Below are 21927 nucleotides of genomic sequence, written 5' to 3'. Positions count from 1 at the left end.
TCACCTAAATGTAGTCTAGTCTGTGAACTATTTATCAGTTTTCATAAAAACCAAGCACTCAGTAAAGGACATCACATATTTGCCATTATACATTGTGACATCTTTCATACATCAGTAACATGATATTATTACAGGCATATTCAGCTCAGTAAAATCCAAAAAAGTCCTCCAGTCAGGGAAAGGGAAAAAAAACTCTAGGTCGGGGCATAATATATATTGACATACAGGATACATGCACAGTCAAGACGTACTTAAAACATGTAATTTTACCATCTCCACCAGTATAAATCCTCTTTTTCGGAACAGGAAAGCACAACCCAGTGATGGAACAATTGTCCTTTCTCTTATTTGTAGTTCTTGAAGAAGTTTTGGGTGTAATCTCAAGTACTCGGATGTCAAGACTATTGAGGATTTGGTGGGCGGCTGTTAGCAGCAGAAACACGGGATCCCCATTCCAGCAGCTCTTTGCTCGTGTCATCCTTGTGCACAACAACTTCAATGAAACATAACGAATCCTTGTGTGCTCCTGTTGCTGTGGCGATTGCTTCCATCAGCTCATTTTCTGTACGCACCTGTTTACAGACATTTATCCATCAATACATTAAAAGACGACCCGAAACATAATAATAATAGGAATGTGATGAATCTTCTAAAAGTTGAAGAAGAGAGGCCAGTGGTCCATAGTTTCAACTAATTTGATGAGCTATCATCTAAATAATCGTGACCAAACAACGGATTGATGCTATTGTCGGTTTCAGATCAGTCAATTTTACTTGTAGATAAGGGCATGTTCTATTCAGGGATGCTAAATAAATGAACTCTTCAAATCTTATCCAGGAACAATTAATTTAAAGTGTTTAGTTTCATTTTACCCCGTGAGAGGTCCAATATTCACGATTCATCAGTTGATAATATTACGAAACCGACTCCAACTAAATAGTACCTGTAAGAATTCAAGACTTTCTTTTTTTTTTTTTTTTTTGGGGGGGGAGGGGTAAAGTTTGAAAACTTTTTCGAGGACGGAAAAAAAAACTGTAAAGATGGATCATCAAAATAAATAAATTATGATGGGTTATGTGTGTGCAAGAAGCATACAATACAAAGGATCAACAGATTAGCTACCCACTTATGTTGTTTCATCCAAATAAGGTTTTAAAAACATTCTGATTCATGCTAACCTTGCTAGTCCAGCATTTGCCTTCGCCATTGTGGATAGCATTAACAAGGCCAGTGTAGTCCCAGTTCTTGATCACATTATACGGGCCATCATGAATCTCTACTTCTATGGTATAGCCTCCATTGTTAATGAGGAATATGATTGTCCGTTGTCCACATCGAATCATTGTTGAGATATCCTGAGCTGTTACCTGTTTAGAAGAGAAATCATTCATTCACCTATGCGTCATATGAGGAGATAAAATAACCAAGCAGGTGTCAGAATTGTGAAAATTTTTAATAACACAATTTGTTGTCACAAGAAAAAGAGTGTGTTGGCTATGGTTCCAACATTTATAACACTCATTTTAACCCTTGTCAGTTCCAATTGCTTGTACAATTTTCTTAATGAAGTACATGATATGGAAGGATTTAATTTATAAAATTTAATAATAAGATAATGCAAAACAGTCTGGTATATGTTTGTGACAAAACTGTACAATAAAAACTATCATTCTCCTTCTGACACTATATTCCTCTTTAATATTATAGAAATTTAAGTATTTTCTGTAAATTACTGATATTGAAACTGTTATATAACCATCATTATGACTGACCTGGAAACTCCCATCACCGATACAGGCAATCACACGTTTCTCTTTAGCAGCCTGAGCATAACCAAGAGTGGCACCTACTGACCACCCAATAGATCCATACTGCATCTGGAATTCGTATCTGAATGAAATGATCCAGGAATAATGTCAAGTGGCTGTTAAAAAAAATGACCATCGTAGTGAAAGAAAGAAAGAACTTAATAATACTTTACGACATTTTTTCTTTTCGTTTTTTCTTTTTCGTTTTTTTTTTGTTTTTTTTTTCCTCATGGCATAGTAGACTTTCCTATGTTACTATGAGACAGAGGGATAAAATTATAGGATCAGTATTAACTAATTAAACAAAATGTAATGTTCACTAGACAGTCCTTACCCACAATTTTCAGGGAGGCGAAGCTTCTGACAATTGAACCATGAGTCCCCTGTCTCCGCAATTACTGCAGTGTCTCCACGTAGCATCTCCTGTAGTAAGCTTGAATAATCAAAATGAAGAACACAATACTTGAATTGCATTGTGTGCACACATAATGAAGAAGCAGGGTATCCACTGCTATCTGTTGGGTTGCACTGGCATGCATTTCTTGAATATCAAGACCATTTCTCTGTTTTTAAAGATGGAGAACTGTTTTTAAAATTTTCTTAAATTCCAAAACTTGAGATTTTGAACACCAAATATTGACCGAAGATATGGTGACATGTAAAAGAAAAGAATACAAAAGGGAATTCATATCGCCAACCACATTCATATGAAATAAAGGCAAGACTGATGACGTTGATGCTAAGGTGGCGGCTGATCACAATCCTTACAAGGATGGCTCTGGAGAAGGACAAATGGTCAGAATTTGCCTAGGACCCACATTCACTGGGTTTTGTTTTTGTAAAAGGAGTCAGGGCAGCAGGGTTGGGAGGGAATTAAGTCAAAATAATTTTATTACATAAATTGTATAAAGCCATTTGTCTCTCACAACCAGAAAGAGATGTGTGCCATACTTTGACAGTTCTACAAAATCAAATTTTGACAAGGAGACCAAACTCAGTGAAGGGGACGTAATCTTTGACACTGCTACCCGCATTCTCATGCACATAAATCTGAGTATTTAGCAATGAGCCAAGCAATGGTATGATTACGATCTGAAAGGGTACTTCTTCCCTTCACTAGAGAAAAGCCATGAATCATGATTCATCTGCTGACCACTATAATTTATAAGAGGTAAAAGAAGAAGAGAAGAAACTACAACATGTTTCTTTTTGCTAACCTGTATGTGCTTAAAGAGGATGTTGACTCTTAGAGGTTCGTCATTCTCACGTTTCAGAGCAATGCCTTGAGGAACGAATATCCTTCGGTAATTCTCCATAGCTGTACTGTTCTTCTTTAACTTCTTGGCCAATGCAGTCAAGAAGTCTGACATAAAAACCCAACCGAAGGAAGGACCATTACCAACCGTCACACGATTGGGCTGCACTATCACTGATTTCTCTTTCTTGATCAGCAAAGAGTATCCAACTGAGCTGTAATCGTTAAAGATGGGACCAACAAAAACATAGGCATCAGCAGATTCCACTATCTCCCCACAAAAGCTGGTGCTGACGGCACCCCAATACGTCCCAATGAAGTGCGGATGGTTCTCCGGCACCAGTCCCTTGGCTGATGGCATTATTGCAATCGGATACCCACAAATATCTGCGAGCTCCACAAAGGCCTGCTGTGCCTTTGCAAACCTTAGCTTGGGGCCTCCCACAATGACAGGTTTCACAGCCTTATTCAGAAACTCAGCTGTTGCTTCCACTGCTGCTTCTAATCCTAATTGATTGCTGACCCTGCATGAAAAGTAATGATAATCATTCATTAGTGAGAATAAAAAATAGATGAAATGATAGCATGCCCAAAAATAAATAAAAATTTGAATATATCATTATATATTCAGTCACAAGTGAGGAATAGTAAAATAAAAGCATAGCTTTCTAATTGAGTTTATATATACCTAAATGTCTAGGTCCATATATGGAACTCAAATATCTGAGTCCTTTTCCAAACTTTATTAAAATTATTCTCTCATTTCCTTCATCTTCCAAGAACTTCCATCCATTACACTCTACAATGATCTCATCGTGCTTTCAACTATCTACCTTTTCTATAATTTCTTTATAATTTACTATAGCTCGGTTTATATTAATGCATAATTAAACATGATCAACACAATTCTCATGCAAATGTTTTACAAACAAAACCACAATGCATAAATAGATGGAGAGATGGTGGGGGTACCTTATACTTTTACAAGGCACTAGTTCAGCTCTATTTTCCTTTAGCTAATCAATATGTATGTCAAATTCACTAAAGACTATTCTACTTCATCTCAGGTCCAGAAACAAAGAAATAAAAATAAGAGGAGAAAAAAATCATACTTCGGTGTGAGAAAGAATGGGACCGGATCTCTAGCGAAGGTTGAATGAGGAATTCCAGGCAAATTACAACTTATACTGATATACACCGGCTTGCTTTCCTTCAAAGCCGTCGAGATTGCAGTGTCAATCAACTCATGTGAATCTTCCAAGTTATCAACCACAGCCTGTAGCATAATCAATGCCACCACATTAAATTAACAACATTAACATCATCAAGCTCAAAAAAATCTCAAATAAATGGAACAAACGTGCCTCCACCAAATTGTACGTTGCGAAGAAGTAGTTATTTTTACAACTTTTCTCTGAAACATTGTGTATTAGTATAATCCCATCATTGTCACAATTAGAGGCTCATTTTCAAAACCATTGCATTAGATTAAGAGGATTGTTACAGTTACAGTTACCAATTGGGAAAAATAGAGTATTTAAACTCCCGTTGGACCCAAAATTTTCAGGCTTACGCCTCTCACAGTCATGCAAACCAAATTGCAATTGCTAGTAGTGGTCTGATCCCCAAACTCAAATTCATAAAATACTAAATAATGACCTTACAATATATATGTATGGACAGTAATTTTTTTAAAGTCAATTTCACACACACATAAGAATATATATATATATATATATATATATATATATATATATATATATAAATGAATGTCCCATAAGAGTAGCATATAAATTAGGGACCTGGATTTCATCAGAACCGGAGGAGGGTAACTCATTTTGTAGCCCAGGCTGCTCTCTCTCTCTCTCTCCCTCTCACATACACACACACAACAGAAGTCAACGCTATTTTGATAGTAAAATAGCCATTTTTTAATTAGAACATGAATGTCTGCAGATAATTAGCAAAAAAGAAAAAACATAAAATAAAATGAAAAAATTATTGAGTATCATATGCTAGTCATAATAAAATGAAAAAAGAAAAAACATAAAATACGAAATTAAAGATCAAATAGAAAATCAAAAACATTAAATTATTGTTTCAAAATTCTTCGTGATGAGATCGATCAATACATATCACTGACCTGATAACAGGTGATGGTCTGAAAGCATCGGAGCTCTTGGGTAAAGTCCGGCAAGCCAATGGTGTGATGGAGAATCCGATTGGTACCATAATCATTGGAATTGGGTCCACCAACTATACAGATCACCGGCAAATTCTCACTGTAGGCACCAGCGATCGCGTTCAGGACACTCAGCCCACCGACGGTGAAGGTCACCACGCAGGCACCCACGCCCTTGGCACGTGCGTACCCGTCGGCGGCATAGCCGGCGTTGAGCTCGTTGCAGCAGCCGACGTTGTTCAGCTCCGGCTCGGCGATCAGATGATCCAGCAAAGTCAGATTGAAGTCGCCGGGAACAGAGAAGACGTCCCTCACGCCGATCTCGACTAGCCGACGCGCCAAGTGCCGGCCCATAGTCCCGCACGACGGGCCGGGTAGGCACGGCATCGGAGACACTTTCGGGTGGGCCAGGGCGCCAATTTGATTAGCAGCTTCCATTTTTGTTTCAAGGGGGATAAAAAAGTAGTTAAAATTTGGGTTTAAGAGCTGGGTTTAGTGATGGTTTTGGGTGGATTTATGGAGACGAAGATGATATATATATATATATATGTATGTATGTCAGTGTGTCTAGTTCAAGACCATGGGCGTACTGGGTAAGAAATGTCTGCTAGGTTGAATTGTATATTTGATTTGATTATTGTAAAGTTAGTTTTGAAGAACCAGGTCTAGTTACGTGGTTGATCTCATTGTTACACATTTGACAAATGAGGTGCCTTGATTTTATTTATTTATTTTTTTTAAAAAAAATAATGGTAAAGAAACTTAATATTCTACAATTCTGATGATTAATAATTTTTTTAAGATAAATTTTATTAGTTAATTAAGGTTGGATATCATTGTTACACATTTGACAAATGAGGGCCTTAATTTTAGCATTTATTTATTTTTTTTTAATAAAAAAAAATAATGGAAAGAAACTTAATATTCTACAATTATGATAATTAATAAAAATTTTAAGATATAAATTTTATTAATAAATTAAGATTAACTCATTTATGTGTAATAATAATTGTTTTAACGTCTTAAAGTGTACAATCTTGGACCCTGAACAAGGAGAGTTATTAATTGAAAAACCAGGGGCTTTGGTGGGCCTCGTTTGATTGATGGTTTTCGTTCATTGGAAGACGATTTGTAACTGTTGTACTCTGTTTTCTTTTCTTTTCTTTTTTGGGGAAGGCATTAATAATTGTCAACCATTGCAGCATCACTTCATTGAAAACAACACATTTGAATCGTGGGTTTGGGTCTTTCCTTGTTTGGGCCTGCATGGGGTTGCTTTCCCTTTTTGGGATGTTTTCGGCCAAATGGCCCACTTTGTAATTATCCTTTTATTAATTTCAATTGCTTAAAATTCCAAAAATAAAAAATAAAATAAAAAATCTTTGATGTAATAGAGTTGTATTTTCGATTTAATTTGTTGTGTGATAATATATATATTTTTTAAATAATTTTAATTGAATTGGAAAAACACGGTACACAAAACTGTGCTAGAGTACTCCCCTTCTTATAACCTAATGCCGCATTTCTAAATAGCTCACACTCTGAATATTATTTCTTTAGGCTACGCCATAATGTTATTGTAAAAAACAGAACCATTTAAATTGGCATTTTTTTGTTAATTATTATTTGACGATTATCACAAATTAAATTTAAACATAATTTATTTTGGAAAGACAAAAATTAGTCTTCTCACCAAAGGGCAAGGGCTTCTAGATATAATTTCTCATTTTCAAATGAGGAGGTTGAGAATTCAAACCTTATTAGGGACATATAAATAGAGGGTTTGTGTTTGCTTTTAACTTAAAATAAAATAAAAAAAAATATTCTGATTCAAAAGTTTTTGTGATCTTAAAAGTAGTTATCACAATAAAAGTTCAGCCATTCATTAAAAGAATACCACCACCAATCGTTAGTGACTTTTCCTCTGCCTTTTATAGAGGAGATGGTTCGGAACAAAAATGAGAATATGTGAGTTTTTATCAATTAAAAAATATTAAGAAAATGCCAGAAAGTGACTCTTTGAATATTTACCAAATCGAACAAAACCATTAGTTCAAAAGCCTAATATTTTCAATTTGGCAACTGGTTATTAAATCATAATACTCCCATGTCCCAAAATAATTGAGTACTGTATGAGTCACAGTTCTTAAAGTACTTAATTATTTTGAGACAGAAGGAGTAATTTTAAGAGACTGCTACTACTGTTATAAGCCTTCAGGTCCAACATAACATTTTTATGTCATTTTTTTACACAGTCACATCATAATTAAAAATAAATAATTTAAAATTTGTGTAAATTTATTATGACACATCAAATTTAAACAAAAAAATATATATATACACAGCTGTCGAAGGCTCTGAGAGATTATTAACACATTGGTGGCCTGACGATCCCTACTTTCTAAATGGAAGTCAACTAAAAAAAGAAATTAGTACTAGAGTTTTTTCTCTCCTTTTTTTTTTTTTTTTTTTTTTTTTTTTTCAATTTGCCCTAATTAAAAAGAAAAAAAATTGTATTACAACATCCAATGCATACATGTCATACATACACTGCAAGAATCCATTTAGGTTTGAAAGCCTCTGTGAATCATTAAAGCAGTTATACCTATCCAATCTTTCGGCTAAGATGTAGTGAATCGTTAGATCAAGAGAAAACTACTATGAAAGAAAACACAGAAATTAACAAAAATAGACATAGTGGGTTAAAAATAGGGTTCAGATCGAGAAAATCCTTTTTCTTCCAATTAATTCAATCAAAAAAAAAAATGACAGGTAGCTAGAGATGGATTAATGAATGAATAACTAGAGCCGCTGGCTAAAGATTAAAATCTAACAAGGGATCTGCTCAGTGAACCACTTCATGACAAGAAAAGGAGCCTTTATCAAGCCAAGTGCAAGCTCTACTATGACCGTCACGCACAAGCAACATGGGCATATGCAACTCAATAACAACCTGCATCACAAAAACAAACTCGATATTAACAATAAATGATGTCAAGCCTCTTAGAACACTCCATAATTCAATAATGAATATATAAAATAGAAAGAAGAGAGAGGGAGGACGAACCCGACGATCCATATGACGACGCCGATGAGGGAGAGGAGAAGGGACAAGAAGGCAAAGGGGAGGCCAAGAAGAAAACCCAAAGGGCGGCATTTACAATCCTCATCACAACAACAGGCACAGCACATCCTTCTTCTTTCTCTTCCCTACCTTTGTTTTAAGGAATTATTTGTAGAAAAGAGAACATATAGTATTATGCTTGACGGAGAAAACAAAATATAACAACTGTAGTTGTATCACATAGTAGGACAAATTAATACAAACACGTTCTTAGCAGCCGGTTAATAAAAATCCTATCTAGCCCCAAAGTCCCAACCACCCCACATTATACATGTGTAATCCCACTTCCACCATGATTAACTAACCTTCCTTCCCATACCCAAATTATCCGTATTTTTTTTAATTTATATTTGGCCAAATTTTTTTTTTTTTTTTTTTTTTTTTTTTTTTTTTTTAAATTAACATCTTTAGCTAATCCCAAAGGGTTGACTAATCTGGTAAGTCACTCGGACCTTCAATCTCGTGCCTCATGTTCGAAGCCCAGACAATGGTTTGGGCTATACCTGCATGAGAAAGCCCGAGATCTTATGGGGGATGTTTTGTATGATGTTCCGGAAATTAGTTAAGGATACCTCAATTACCAAAAAGAAGAAGAAAAAAAATATCATCTTTAGTTTACTTAGACCTACCTCCCCTGCTCATTGCATAGGCAAAACATGGAGATGGTGCAATTATAAATCAGTTTTTTCGTCTATGTCAACTACATCTCCTTTTTTATGCCTTTCCTTGTTAATTTGGACTTCTTCTCACTTGTTATTACTTTTTTATAATTTTTTTTTTTTTTTGTTCTAAATTTCTTCACTCTCACCATTAGTATGCTTGTTTACCAAAACCTATATCTTATCCCTCAAATTGTGCGTTACCTGAAAGATTAGGAAATTCTCCAAAATTATTTAAGGCCACCATATGAAAAAGAGTAAAAAAAGAACGAAAAAAAGAGTAGAATACTTTTTATTGAATATAAATTAGCAATGACAATCCTATAACTTCATTATTGGCAATGCTATCATTATTCAATATTCCAGCTTGTTAACAATACTTCAATTTCTAGCCACGCCTTTGTTCTAGCGGTTGGCACCCTACCTACCTAGAGTGAAGACCCGAACACCTTCGGATCGGGTGTTTGGAGTGACACCGGATTTACCAATTGTAACGGTCGAACCAGTTACACTATGCTCACTCTAGTTTGGTGCTGTGTATACAGGAGGAAGTGGCACAAGAGGGTTCGTAGAGCCTAAACAAAATCAGAAGCCAACTGTAAATTGAGAAATAAAAATTTGAAAAACGTTTTCACAATTAATTCTTATGAATGAACAGTGTACAACAATATCAAAAAAGATTTTACCTCCATATTGCCTTGCATGTTTGTTCAGATCTTTTGTCCAGCATGAAAACCTTTTAAACCACCATCAGTCCCAACCCAACTGAAGCCAGTATCTTTAGATATCCCTCTTACCTTCATTGACTTCCTCACTTCATTTACGCAGTCCCATCTCTCGGCAGCTGCCAAAGTATTGGATAATGCAACATATGCCCCGGGCCGGCCATCAGCGTTTAACTTGAAGATTTCATTGGCAGCTATGTTTGCCATCTCTACATCACCATGCAATCGACAAGAACTGAGCAAAGCCGCCCAAACATCACAACTCGGTTTCTTGGGCATTCCCATTATGAACTCCAATGCCTGATTTAGACTTCCTGCACGCCCTAGGAGATCAACCATGCAAGCATAATGCTCCATCTTTGGTTTCATTGAGTAATCCCTCTGCATGCTATCAAATATCTCCTTGCCTTTAGCAACTAGCCCAGCATGCCCACAAGCTGAGATTGTGCTGAGGAACGTGACATAATTGGGCTCTGTGCTATTATCTCTCTGCATTCTGCTAAAGAGCTCAAGGGCTTCATTTGGATTTCCATTTTTTCCATATCCATCGATCATTGAAGTCCACGAAAATGCATTTTTCTCGGGCATTTGATCAAAAATTCTCCTTGCATCCTCAATTTTTCCACATTTCGAGTACATATCTACAAGAGCACTTCCCATTTTTATATCCATAAAAAATGCAGTCTTCATAAGTTGACCATGGACTTGCTGACCGATTTCAAATGCTGACAACACAGAGCAGGCACCAATAATGCTGGCAAAAGTTGATATTGTGGGCATAAAATCCAACCGTTGCATGTCAATGTAAAACTCAAGCGCCCTCTTAGCAGTCTTAATTGATTTGCTATAACCTTCAATCATGGCATTAAAAACAACCACATCTTTGTCAAAAGTTTTCTTGAATACATCCTCTGCATCTTCCACAGATCCTTGTTTCATGTACCCTGAAATCAACGATGTCGAACAAATCACATTCTTTTCCAACATCATTTCAAACACCCTCCTTGCATAATCAACCCTCCCACTTTTCACATACGAGTCAACAAGCGCTGTAAAAAGTACATCATCAGCCACGCCATCACATTTCATTATCTGGGCATGAACCTGCTTTCCTATACTACTTGCCAATGATAAAACACCATCACAAGTAGATGCCTTTAAAATCATCGAAAACGTGAAACCATCCGGCTTTTCACTAGAAAAACTTAATCTCCTAACCAATTTAAACAATTCCTCAGCTTTCCCATTTTTCATATAACCCGAAATCATGTAATTATAAGCGGACAGGGTTGGTTGAGGCAAGTCATCGAGCATTTGGCGCGCATATGACAAACAACGAGATTTGAGGTGTAATATAAGAAGCTTGATGGAGATGTTGGTGTTGGGTCTGAACCCAGTTTTGAGAACGTGGGCATGGATCTTTTGGCCATGGGAAGGGTGGTCTGAGTTGATATAGTGTTGCAGAGCTGAGGAGAGAGAAGATGCGTTTGTTGGGTAAGAGAGAGAGTTGCACTCTTCTGGCGGAGAAGTATAATTGCAGTAGAACAGAGGTTTAGGATTGTGCGTTGATGAGAAAATTGAATGTCTGATTATGGATAATCTGCCATTTTTCATCTTCCCATTTGATTGATAATGTGACCGTTCGTGACCTTGCAAGGTCGGGTCGATTGAGCAAAAAAAGGCAATCAACACCGAGATTGAACGACAGCCTGAAGACTACACAACGACATCGTTTGCCTTGGCGAAATACTAAAAAAACTGTGCTATTCTCAAGTCTTGAGCCTTGTTGAGTGGGAACAAAAGTTGGGTGAAATAACTCCAAGGGATTGATGATAAAAAAATAAAACAAAATAAAACAATTCCAAAGGATTGGTAAAATCACATGAACTTGGGTGTTTACTGGCATTAAAGTCAGGTCGATTCCTAACGATAACTTAGGGTAATTGTCATACTCAGCGACTTACCCGACCCGGGGTGGAAAGAACCTCTTCTGGATTCTCGGGATTAGTTAGAGCGAAACCTCGGATACCCTAGGTGATAAAAAAACAAAAAATTGGGTGAAATAATGAGAAAATAGTATATTTTAGGTTGGGAAAAAAAGGAATTTTTAAGAGGAATAAATAATGAAATAAGAACTAAGTGTCTGGTTGTCGTATGAGTAGGTCGATGATTGAAGTCTCGAATTAGGTAAAATTAATTGTGTTAAGTATACATGAGGAGGTTGAGGGTTCAAGTTGAGTACAATAAAAGCAGGAATGTTATTATATATGATACATATAAAATGAAATGGGAAATAATATAGGCATGTGAAGTTATAAATAATGTAGTAATGTTACTTTTGGAGCACTGAATTAACAGTTGAATTTGTAATTGAAAAAAATTTAGTACAAGTTTAAATTAAATTTTCTCTAATTTTAAATTCAATTCGTCGGTACTCCATATAAGTGAGAAAATAATTGTTTGTTATATTTACCAATAATTCTACATAAAATTTGTCTATGTTTAATTTTGTATGTATCAAATCCTTTGGGTTTAGATGAAGAATAGTATTCTATCCGGGATGCATGTTTATGGGACAAATTCTAAATCTGCAGTTGTTGTTTTTAATTTGACATGTATGATATATGTGAGACCTTAGGCCAAAAGATTTTTGTAGAGTGTTGTAAAGTGTAAAACAGAAGAGAAATGAGTTAAAACATTATATATAACAAATAGGGACAATGACTATTATATGGTTTGTTATATGGACAGTTTATATACAAGTTAGCTATTTTTTGAACAATGACATCAATTAGAATTATCATCCAAACAAGACCTTATATGGTTTGAAAAAACGAAATTGCCCCTTAATATTAAAATCGTTTTATTGAAGTTTTTACTACGAAATTTTTATCAAAGGTTCCTCTGCATGTCTAGTTACTCTCTGAAAAATTTCGTAATTTTTGGTCAAACAGATATTTTTATAAAATTCAAAAACAGCTGTTGTCTGGAATTTTCCACTTTTTGAAATCAAGTTTTTTATTTATTTATTTGACAGCTTCTAGACATCGGATCATCACCAAATTTTCCAGTTTTATACTTCCATGAGTCTACTTTCCAAAACATTTTTGTTTGCTCTGTTTCAATTTCAAACGAATTTTCTATTAATTTTTTATTCCCTATCGTGCAGATTTTTTGTCTAACTCAGCATTTCAACTTTTTTTGCATCAAATGTTAATGAGGGGCATCAAATGTTAATAAAGAGTAGATTGGTCCAATTCATTAAGTTGTAAAGTTCCTCAAGAGTGTCATTTTACTTTACTCTAACAAATAAAACAAAAGAACGGACCACATTCACACTCAAAAGAAGGGATCACATTTACACTATATCTTCCTTCGCTTACAAAAAATAAAAAGCATATCTTCTTTTACAGCTAATACCAAAAGCATATCTTCTTTTCCAAACTAATACCAGTTGTTAAAACCAATTGTCATTGCTATTTTGGACAATGAAACCGATCAGAATTATCATCCAAACATGACCTTAAATGGTTCAAAAAAATGAAATTGCCCTTTAATATTAAAATCAGTTTTATTGTAAAATATTAGACATATTGAAATGTCAAAATTACCCTTGAATTAATATGATCCACAAAATGGCACTAATTTATTGTGCTAAAATTCATTAATTTTTCTAAGGTATTGTAATATTCCGATTACTATGAAATTTTTCTCAAAGGTCCTTCTGCATGTCTAGTTATTCTCTAAAAAATTTCATAATTTTTGGCCAAACAGATATTTTTATAAAAATTCAAAAACAGCTGTTGTCTGGAACTTTTCACGTTTTGAAATCAGGTTTTCAATTTATTTATTTGACAGCCTTCTAGATATCAGATCATCACCAAAATTTTCAGTTTTATACTTCCATGAGTCTACTTTCCAAAACATTTTTGTTTGCTCCGTTTTGATTTCAAACGAATTTTCTATTAATTTTTTATTCCCTATTGTGCAGATTTTTCCTCTAACTCAGCATTTTAACTTTTTTTGCATCAAATGTTAATGAGGGGCATCAAATGTTAATAAAGAGTAGATTAGTCCAATTCATTAAATTGTAAAGTACCTCAAGGGTGTCATTGTACTTCACCCTAACAAATAAAACAAAAGAAGAGACCACATTCACACTCAAAAGAAGAGATCACATTTACACTATTTCTTCCTTCGCTTACCCAAAAAAAAAAGCATATATTCTTTTCTAAACTAATACCAAAAGCATATCTTTTTTTCCAAACTAAGAGTATTTCTAATGCAAAATGCTATATTTCCATATCGAATCTATATTTTGAGAGAAGCTATAGTGTCAAAATGTTATATTTTTGCAATTATGCTCCAATGGTGCATTTCATTCAAAATGTTATTTTTTGACACAACAATCATTCCATATTTTGAGAGCCCATTTAAGTGACTTATTTTCATTTTAGCAACTTTTGACAATCTTAAAATATGAGAGGTCTTTAGAGAGAGCATATTGGAATGCCTATTTTCATCCACTTGCTATGTTTTAAGTTTGAGAGGCCATCTGAGAGCTACTATATTTGAGAATACATTTGTGTGATACCTTCGGATTTCCGAATGCGGGCCCACGCCTAAATACCCGGGGATATAAAAAATAAATCGGTAATAATCGAACACAGAATACAAATATGATAAATAAGAATAAATAAATTTCTGAAAGAAAACTAAAATGATAATCCATTAATTGAAACCTCATAATAAAATTCTATTAAATAATAAATTATTCTGATACAATTAATCCTCCAATAATACAGCTTCAGAATCCATACTGTGTGGACCCCTAGAAAATCTCAAACCAATAATCAATAGTAAACAACTGTTTACAACTAAATACTGAATCATAAAGGAAACTCCTATGTAGATAATCCAGAAGTATGAAATAGATGATCCCTGCTTAGCATGAACAATCCTTACTCCTGACGAACACTTGAAAAATAATGGTCGGTCAGGCCTACAAACAAGTTCTACTCTACTACAGTTCAAGTAGAGATCCGATACACGTTATACATCCTAGTCAATCCAACAATAACTAGTAATCTGTATATATATATACACACAATATAGGACGCTCACTAGACTATAGGTCTGTCTCAACCTGAATAGAAGGCAACATGCAAATCGCACATAAAATGGACATGAGTACCTAGACCTACCAGGGCACCTAGATGTCTACTATATCCAGTTATTCATCCTAGGCAATATACGTGCCCTAACCGTGATCCTGAGACTCAAGCTCATATCATGGCAACATAATCATATATATAAATACAGTAACCATACTATCCAGTATAAAGTAATCCTCTATAAGTCATTCAACTTATATAATTGACCTGACTCGAATATAAGGAGGACTTAACATTTTAGTTAATCCATTCCCTTATACAAAATTAGGTATGACTTAACTTCTTTGGTTAATCTGTCCCTAGAATACCACTATCCCATACCGGTGCATTATATCTATACAATCCAATTATTGATGAAAGAAATAAAACAATACATCAATAAATTCCATAATCAAGCTAGCAACACAAGATCTAAAATCATATAATCTCCATTTAATTTGCTGAAATAGTTCAAAACAATTAAATCATCCATTATCAATATGCAAATTTAATTAAAATTTCATACAGATTAATCTTTAGTATAACAATATCATAAACAATCCATGATTATATTATACTGCAAATATATGATTAGGATCATATAATGTTTATTTTAAATTGCTAAAACAAGACTAACCAAATAAACCATCTGTAAGCGCACACGTCATCACTACACATATCTACATTCCAATGACATATAAGGCTCATCATGCTCAAGCCCAAATTGAGGGTATTTATAGCCCAAGACCATTGTTATTTGTCCTCCAACCTCCATCAAGGCCGAATCAATAGGTCATCAGCCCAACTTGTTAATATTTAACATCCGGTCCGTTACTCAAGCCCAGCCGGATCAAAATATGTTCAGCCCAGTTATTCAAGAATGCACAAGTCCTACCAGTTGAAGGATTTACCGTAGAAGGAAAATTCTGAGATAGGAAGTTCTGTACAAGGCAAGTTCTATGTATGGAAAATTAGACAATGGAAAGAACTCTATTAGTAAAGAATGTTTATATAGAAAGAATTGGAGGGCAAGTAACGCGAGTCCTACTATAATTTTACAATCTTTTGTATATAAATAGAGGCTTAGACCTCCAATAAAAGGATCAAGCAATTCTACGCTTCTCTATATACTGTTCTTGTTTATTTTTATTGTTTGTTGAATGAGTTGTTCGATTTTTCTCAATCATTATTGGTTGAGCGGAACTTTGCCCTTACACCATCCTTTAACAATATGCAAATTTACTTAAAATGTCATATTGTTTAATTTCATAGCATATGTATGTAAATTATGCTTCATAGGATTTAAATATATCAAATAATAATATTTAAACCCCCATCGTCATCCAAACCATCACTGAAAACCAAAAACCCTAAAACAGTAGCCAAATTACACATCCAGTTGAAGTCCCAGCCATGGAGCATACTCCCTTCTGAAAGGAGCAGACTCTATCCAAAAGGAGCAGGCTTTACCCACAGTAGAGCCACATCCATTCCCAATGGAGCCGCCACCATTCGAATGGAGCCGCTTCCATTCCTGCTACTCTCTGTCTTCTTCATCTCCAGTGTCCTTTGATCATACTGACCATCTTCTTTAAGGTTCCTAACCTTCTGTTCCAAGCCCTAGATGATCCTAATAAATTTATAAAGTCCATACACATCTTAAACACGAATTAAAACAAGGTTTCATACAAGAATTTTCACGATTAAGCGAGAACACCTTAAACATATAAACTCAGTTTTAATTCTAATTAAGCAAGCATAAAAGATCAATTTATTATCTGATTACTCCTGGAATTAACCTAAGCATGCATAGAACACGAATCTAAGGGAGAGAGTAAGAGAAGAACTTGCCTTAAGGGTTTTAAATTAAAACCCATCTCCTTCTTCTCCAACCAATTCATTAACTTCGGCAGCCTTTGGTTGTCGTTGTTCTCATCCGCTGAACTATATAACTGTAATACCCCTAATTTTAAAATAATAGTCTTGGTATTTATTTATTTCTTTTATTTGCATTTTTATATTTGTTATTTGATTTTTGGGTTATTTGTTTAATTGCTTATTTGAATTAATTGTGTATATAGTTATTTGACTTAAGTTGTTTATTTATTTGTATGATAACTGATTAGTATTTGTTTGCATATATGTTAGGTGTTTAATTGAAATTAATTGTTATGAACTAAATCATTTAAATGTTTGTTTTATTTTATTTTAAATATTTATTGTTAATGATGGATTTGGACAGTAGTACTGGACTACCCAATGGGTCACATGGACTACTTGGATAAGATTATTTTTTGGTATGGATAAACTCCGGCAGCCTTTGGTTGCCGTCGTTCTCATCTGCTGAACTGCATAACTGTAATACTCCTAATTTTAAAATGATAGTCTTGGTATTTATTTATTTCTTTTATTTACATTTTTATATTATTTATTTGATTTCTGGGTTATTTGTTTAATTGCTTATTTGAATTAATTATGTATGAAGTTATTTGACTTAAGTTGTTTATTTATTTGTATGATAACTGATTAGTATTTGTTTGCATATATGTTAGGTGTTTAATTGAATTTAATTGTTAGGAACTAAATTATTTAATCTTAAGGATTGTTATTTAGATTTCTTTCAACTTAATTATTCTTTGTTCTTTAATTCTTCTTGTGTTCTATGCTTGTTTATGTATTTAATTGTTTGGTATCCTTCGGATCTGTGCTCGGACTTGATCACCTGTGGCTCTAGAATCAAGGGATATCACAATAACTGCCATGAAAAACCTCATTCCTTTCCTCCTAAGGTCAAACCTAATCATTGGCCGAATTCCCCTCTTTCTCTCCTCATGTTTTCCTTCTCTAAAGGCTCTCTGTAAAACTTCTCTTTATATGATATAACTCACGTAATATAGTTTTTAACCTCCCACAGACCTATACTATTGTATATATACACAACATAAAACCCTAATCCTAGTTTAACTCTAAGTCTGCTATGGAAAAATAAAGAAAAGGAAAATATATAAAAAAGTTTGCAATATATACTAACTATATACGTGATATATATATATATATATATATATATATATGTATATATATATAATATAACTTATAATTATATACATAATATTGACTATATTTACTAATATTAACTATTTAGAATACTAGTAAATATAATATCCAAATATACATATATACCCATATATATATGTATCACAATCCAAGGATAAATATACGTACCCATTAACCTCCTACCCAAATATTTCATGTGACTCATTGGGTTGGTCCATTACTACTATCCAAATTCATCATTTAAAATTAAATTAAAATAAAATATTTAATCTAATAAATAATTACACTTAAACATACACGACATTTAAGTAATCAAACCAATTAAACAAACACATCATAAATAATTTCATTCAAACAAAATATTTAAACACACATAATTTAATTTAAACAATTAATTCAATTAACCATATAACAAATAGCCAAATAAGCAAATAATTAATTAAAAATACAATTAAAATAAATAAATAAATACCGAAACTATCCTTTTAAAATTAGAGGTATTACAATTTGAGAATCTCAAAATATGAGAGTTCTTTTGAGAGGCCATTGGAGTGTCTTATTTTTATCCACCTGCTAAACCATTGGAGATGCTCTAATACCACTTGTTAATACCACTTGTTATTGTTATTTTGGACAATGACACCAATCAGAATTATCATCCAAACAAGACCTTAAATGGTTCAAAAAAACGAAATTGTCCCTTAATATTAAAATTAGCTTTATTGTAAAATATAAGGCATGTTGAAATGTCAAAATTACCCTTGAGTTAATATGAGCCACAAAATGGCACTAATATATTGTGCTAAAATTCATTAATTTCTCCAAGGTATTGTAATATTCCGATTACTATGGAATTTTTATCAAAGGTTCTTTTGCATGTCTAGTTACTCAATGAAAAATTTCGTAATTTTTGGCCAAATAGATATTTTTATAAAAATTCGAAAACAGCTGCTGTCTGGAATTTTTCACTCTTTGGAATCAAGTTTTTAATTTATTTATTTGACAACCTTCTAGAGATCAGATCATGACCAAAATTTTCAATTTTATACTTCCATGAGTCTACTTTCCAAAACATTTTCGTTTGCTCTGTTTCGGTTTCAAACGAATTTTCTATGAATTTTTTTATTCCCTATTGTGCAGATTTTTCCTCTAACTCAGCATTTCAACTTTTTTGCATCAAATGTTAATAAAGAGTAGATTGGTCCAATTCATTAAGTTATAAAGTATCTCAAGGGTGTCATTGTACTTTACTTGAACAAATAGAACAAAAGAAGGGACCACATTCCACTCAAAAGAAGGGATCACATTTACACTATATCTTCCTTCGCTTAGCCAAAAAAAAAAAAGAACAAACCATATCTTCTTTTCTAAACTAATACCAAAAGTATATTTTCTTTTCCAACCTAATACCACTTGTTAAGTACAAACCAACGCCCCATATATATATATATATATATATATATATATATATATATATATACAAGTGAGATATATATAATTATAGGTAAAACAGAAGAGAAATGAGCTGGAAATATTATACATAACAAATAGGGACAATATTGACACCCCTAATTGTTATATTGACAGTCATATACAAGTTAACTGTCAAAATTGTCATCCAAACAAGACCTTAAATAGTTTGAAAAGATATAATTGCCCCTTAATATTAAAATCAGTTTTATTGTAAAATATTAGACATGTTGAAATGTCGAAATTACCCTTGATTTAATATGAGCCACAAAATGACGCTAATTTATTGTACTGAAATTCATTCATTTCTCCAAGGTATTGTAGTATTCTGATTACTATGAAATTTTTATCAAAGGTTCTTCTGTTTGTCTAGTTACTCTAAGAATAATTTAGTAATTTTTGGCCAAGTAGATATTTTATAAAAATTCGAAAGCAGTTGTTGTCTGGAATTTTTCACATTTTGAAATCTGGTTTTAATTTATTTCTTTGACAGCCTTCTAGATATCATATCATCACCAAAATTTTCAATTTTATACTTTCATAAGTCTATTTTCCAAAACATTTCCGTTTGCTCCGTTTCGATTTCAAACGAATTTTCTATGAATTTTTTATTCACTGCTGTGCAGATTTTTCTTCTAACTCTCAGCACTTGAACTTTATTGCATCAAATGTTAATAAGAAGTAGATTGGTCAAATTCATTAAGTTATAAAGTTAAAAAGGTCTATTGAACGGTCAAAGGATAAGTTGGTCAATTCCGCATACGTCATATGCAGCAGGTAGTTACAAAGGTATTTTTGTTAACTTTTTCAAATTTTAAAGATTGTCATTGTCCAAAAAATAACCAACTAATATATGATGATCAATATGGCAAATCTTGGGATTTTCATTGTACTTTATCCTAATAAATAAAACAAAATGAGGGACCCATTCACACTCATAAGAAGGGATCACATTCACACCATATCTTCCTTTGGACTTTACCCTAACAAATAAAACAAAAGAAGGGACCCATTCACACACAAAAGAAGGGATTCACACTATATCTTCCTTTGCTTAAAAAAAAAATAAATAAATAAAAAAAATAAAAAAATAAAGAAAAAGAAAAGCTTATATTCTTTTCCAAACTAATACCACTTGTTAAGTACCGCCTCTCTCTCTCTCTCTCTCTAACTTACAAGGTTTTGGTTAGGATGCTTGGAGCTGCTTTATCTGTTTTCTTAGAGATATCCTTTCCTTCTAAAAAAGAATCATTTTCTTCGCATTCAGAGACTATTCCTGATTCTTTGTTTCCAAGAATGCCATATCATATCAGAATCAAGCACTCAAGATAGGTTTTATTTTATATAATTTTGTTATTTTAGTATTATTATATTATATTATATTTTAATTTTTTTGTGAAAAGTGTCATTTTCCTTGAGGAGTCTTCATATAGTGCCTAGTGGGTTCAGATCCTCCTCCACCAGTGTGCGCCCACCCTTTAAAGAAATATTGAAGGTGATAAAAATAATGCATGTGTAAGCAGACAAGTGAGATATTTTCTCATTCTTAAACTATTTTACGTAGTTTGGAATATATGTAAGGAGTTCTTGAATTATTAGGGCGAGTCAAAATTCCTTCATTTTATAAAGAGTCCAAAATAATAATCATGGAAATTTTAGGATGATTGATGTGCATCTTAGGACGAATACAGGACAAGCCCCTTTTATAGTGCATAATAATATTCTGTGTGTGTGTATATATATATATATAGCTTCAAAAAAAGATAATCTTCTATATATCTTGTTGCATAATAATAAAAGAGAGAAGTCATTGACACAATAACTCTCTGCTAACACCATTAAAATGGATGATAAGTAACAACATTAGCGACGTATATATTGTCTGAAAGTGGAAACATGATTTGAAGCTGTTGAGTGGTTTTTTTTATCCCCCATGAGGATATGTTTTTTTTTTGGACTAAATGTCTTCGATAAAAGTAAAGACAATGCTAATAGCTCCAGAATTCTTCATACCAACCAGAAAGGTCATTTTTGGTTGAAATGAAAAATTCTGCCCTTATTAGCCCACTTGCACTTTTTGGTTGATATGAAGAATTCTGCGGCTAATTAGCCTACTACTTGCATGCAATAGTGCCACAGTTCCTCCAAGTGACATCTAGGCCAATGCTGGAGGTTGCTAGTGATGTTGAGGATCCGGCCCTCCTGGTGCCTCCCGCGCAGTATTCCCCATTGACCTCCTGTTGCCAACAAGTTTCATCTTCACCAACTCAAACCCTAATTTATGATAAATTCTCTCACTGTCGGTCTGTTTCTGCATAGGGTTATGCCCACCACCGTACCTCAATGCTGTCGAATTGAGTACATTGGCTAGTAAGAGGAATAGGATCAATGCTGAAGCTCTGAAGATAGTGGACTTGGTCATTTTGTCTATGCTTGAAAGTTTTGGCTAAAGATTGTTGGAGTAACATGTCAAGTAACATCTTCCCTTTTTATACGG

The 21927-nt window shown here is 33.6% G+C and overlaps 3 protein-coding genes across 3 annotated transcripts; all 3 read right to left on the bottom strand.

Moving 5' to 3' along the window:
* Positions 1–58: 58 nt before the first annotated feature.
* Positions 59–5900, bottom strand: LOC132309681 (pyruvate decarboxylase 1). Its single transcript, XM_059807970.1, has 7 exons — positions 5207–5900; positions 4176–4339; positions 3026–3587; positions 2143–2231; positions 1773–1890; positions 1179–1367; positions 59–572 (listed from the first exon to the last, which is right to left on the bottom strand). The coding sequence occupies exons 1-7, from the start codon at positions 5681–5683 to the stop codon at positions 402–404; spliced, it is 1770 nt and encodes a 589-aa protein (XP_059663953.1). The 5' UTR covers positions 5684–5900; the 3' UTR covers positions 59–401.
* Positions 5901–7965: 2065 nt separating this feature from the next.
* LOC132309670 (signaling peptide TAXIMIN 1-like) lies at positions 7966–8443 on the bottom strand. The gene is made up of 2 exons (XM_059807961.1): positions 8313–8443; positions 7966–8198 (listed from the first exon to the last, which is right to left on the bottom strand). Exons 1-2 carry the CDS (start codon positions 8435–8437, stop codon positions 8075–8077), a joined length of 249 nt encoding a protein of 82 aa, XP_059663944.1. The 5' UTR covers positions 8438–8443; the 3' UTR covers positions 7966–8074.
* A 1295-nt stretch (positions 8444–9738) lies between these two features.
* Positions 9739–11556, bottom strand: LOC132309661 (pentatricopeptide repeat-containing protein At1g28690, mitochondrial-like). The gene has a single exon (XM_059807952.1). It carries the CDS (start codon positions 11365–11367, stop codon positions 9739–9741), a length of 1629 nt encoding a protein of 542 aa, XP_059663935.1. The 5' UTR covers positions 11368–11556.
* Between the last annotated feature and the right edge of the window lie 10371 nt (positions 11557–21927).

Source organism: Cornus florida, unplaced genomic scaffold, assembly GCF_030987335.1.
Source record: "Cornus florida cultivar Cherokee Brave unplaced genomic scaffold, ASM3098733v1 CherokeeBrave_3.0.0_Hap2_Chr01, whole genome shotgun sequence".
NCBI classification, from domain to species: domain Eukaryota; kingdom Viridiplantae; phylum Streptophyta; class Magnoliopsida; order Cornales; family Cornaceae; genus Cornus; species Cornus florida.
This window is presented reverse-complemented; position numbering and strand designations above follow the sequence as displayed.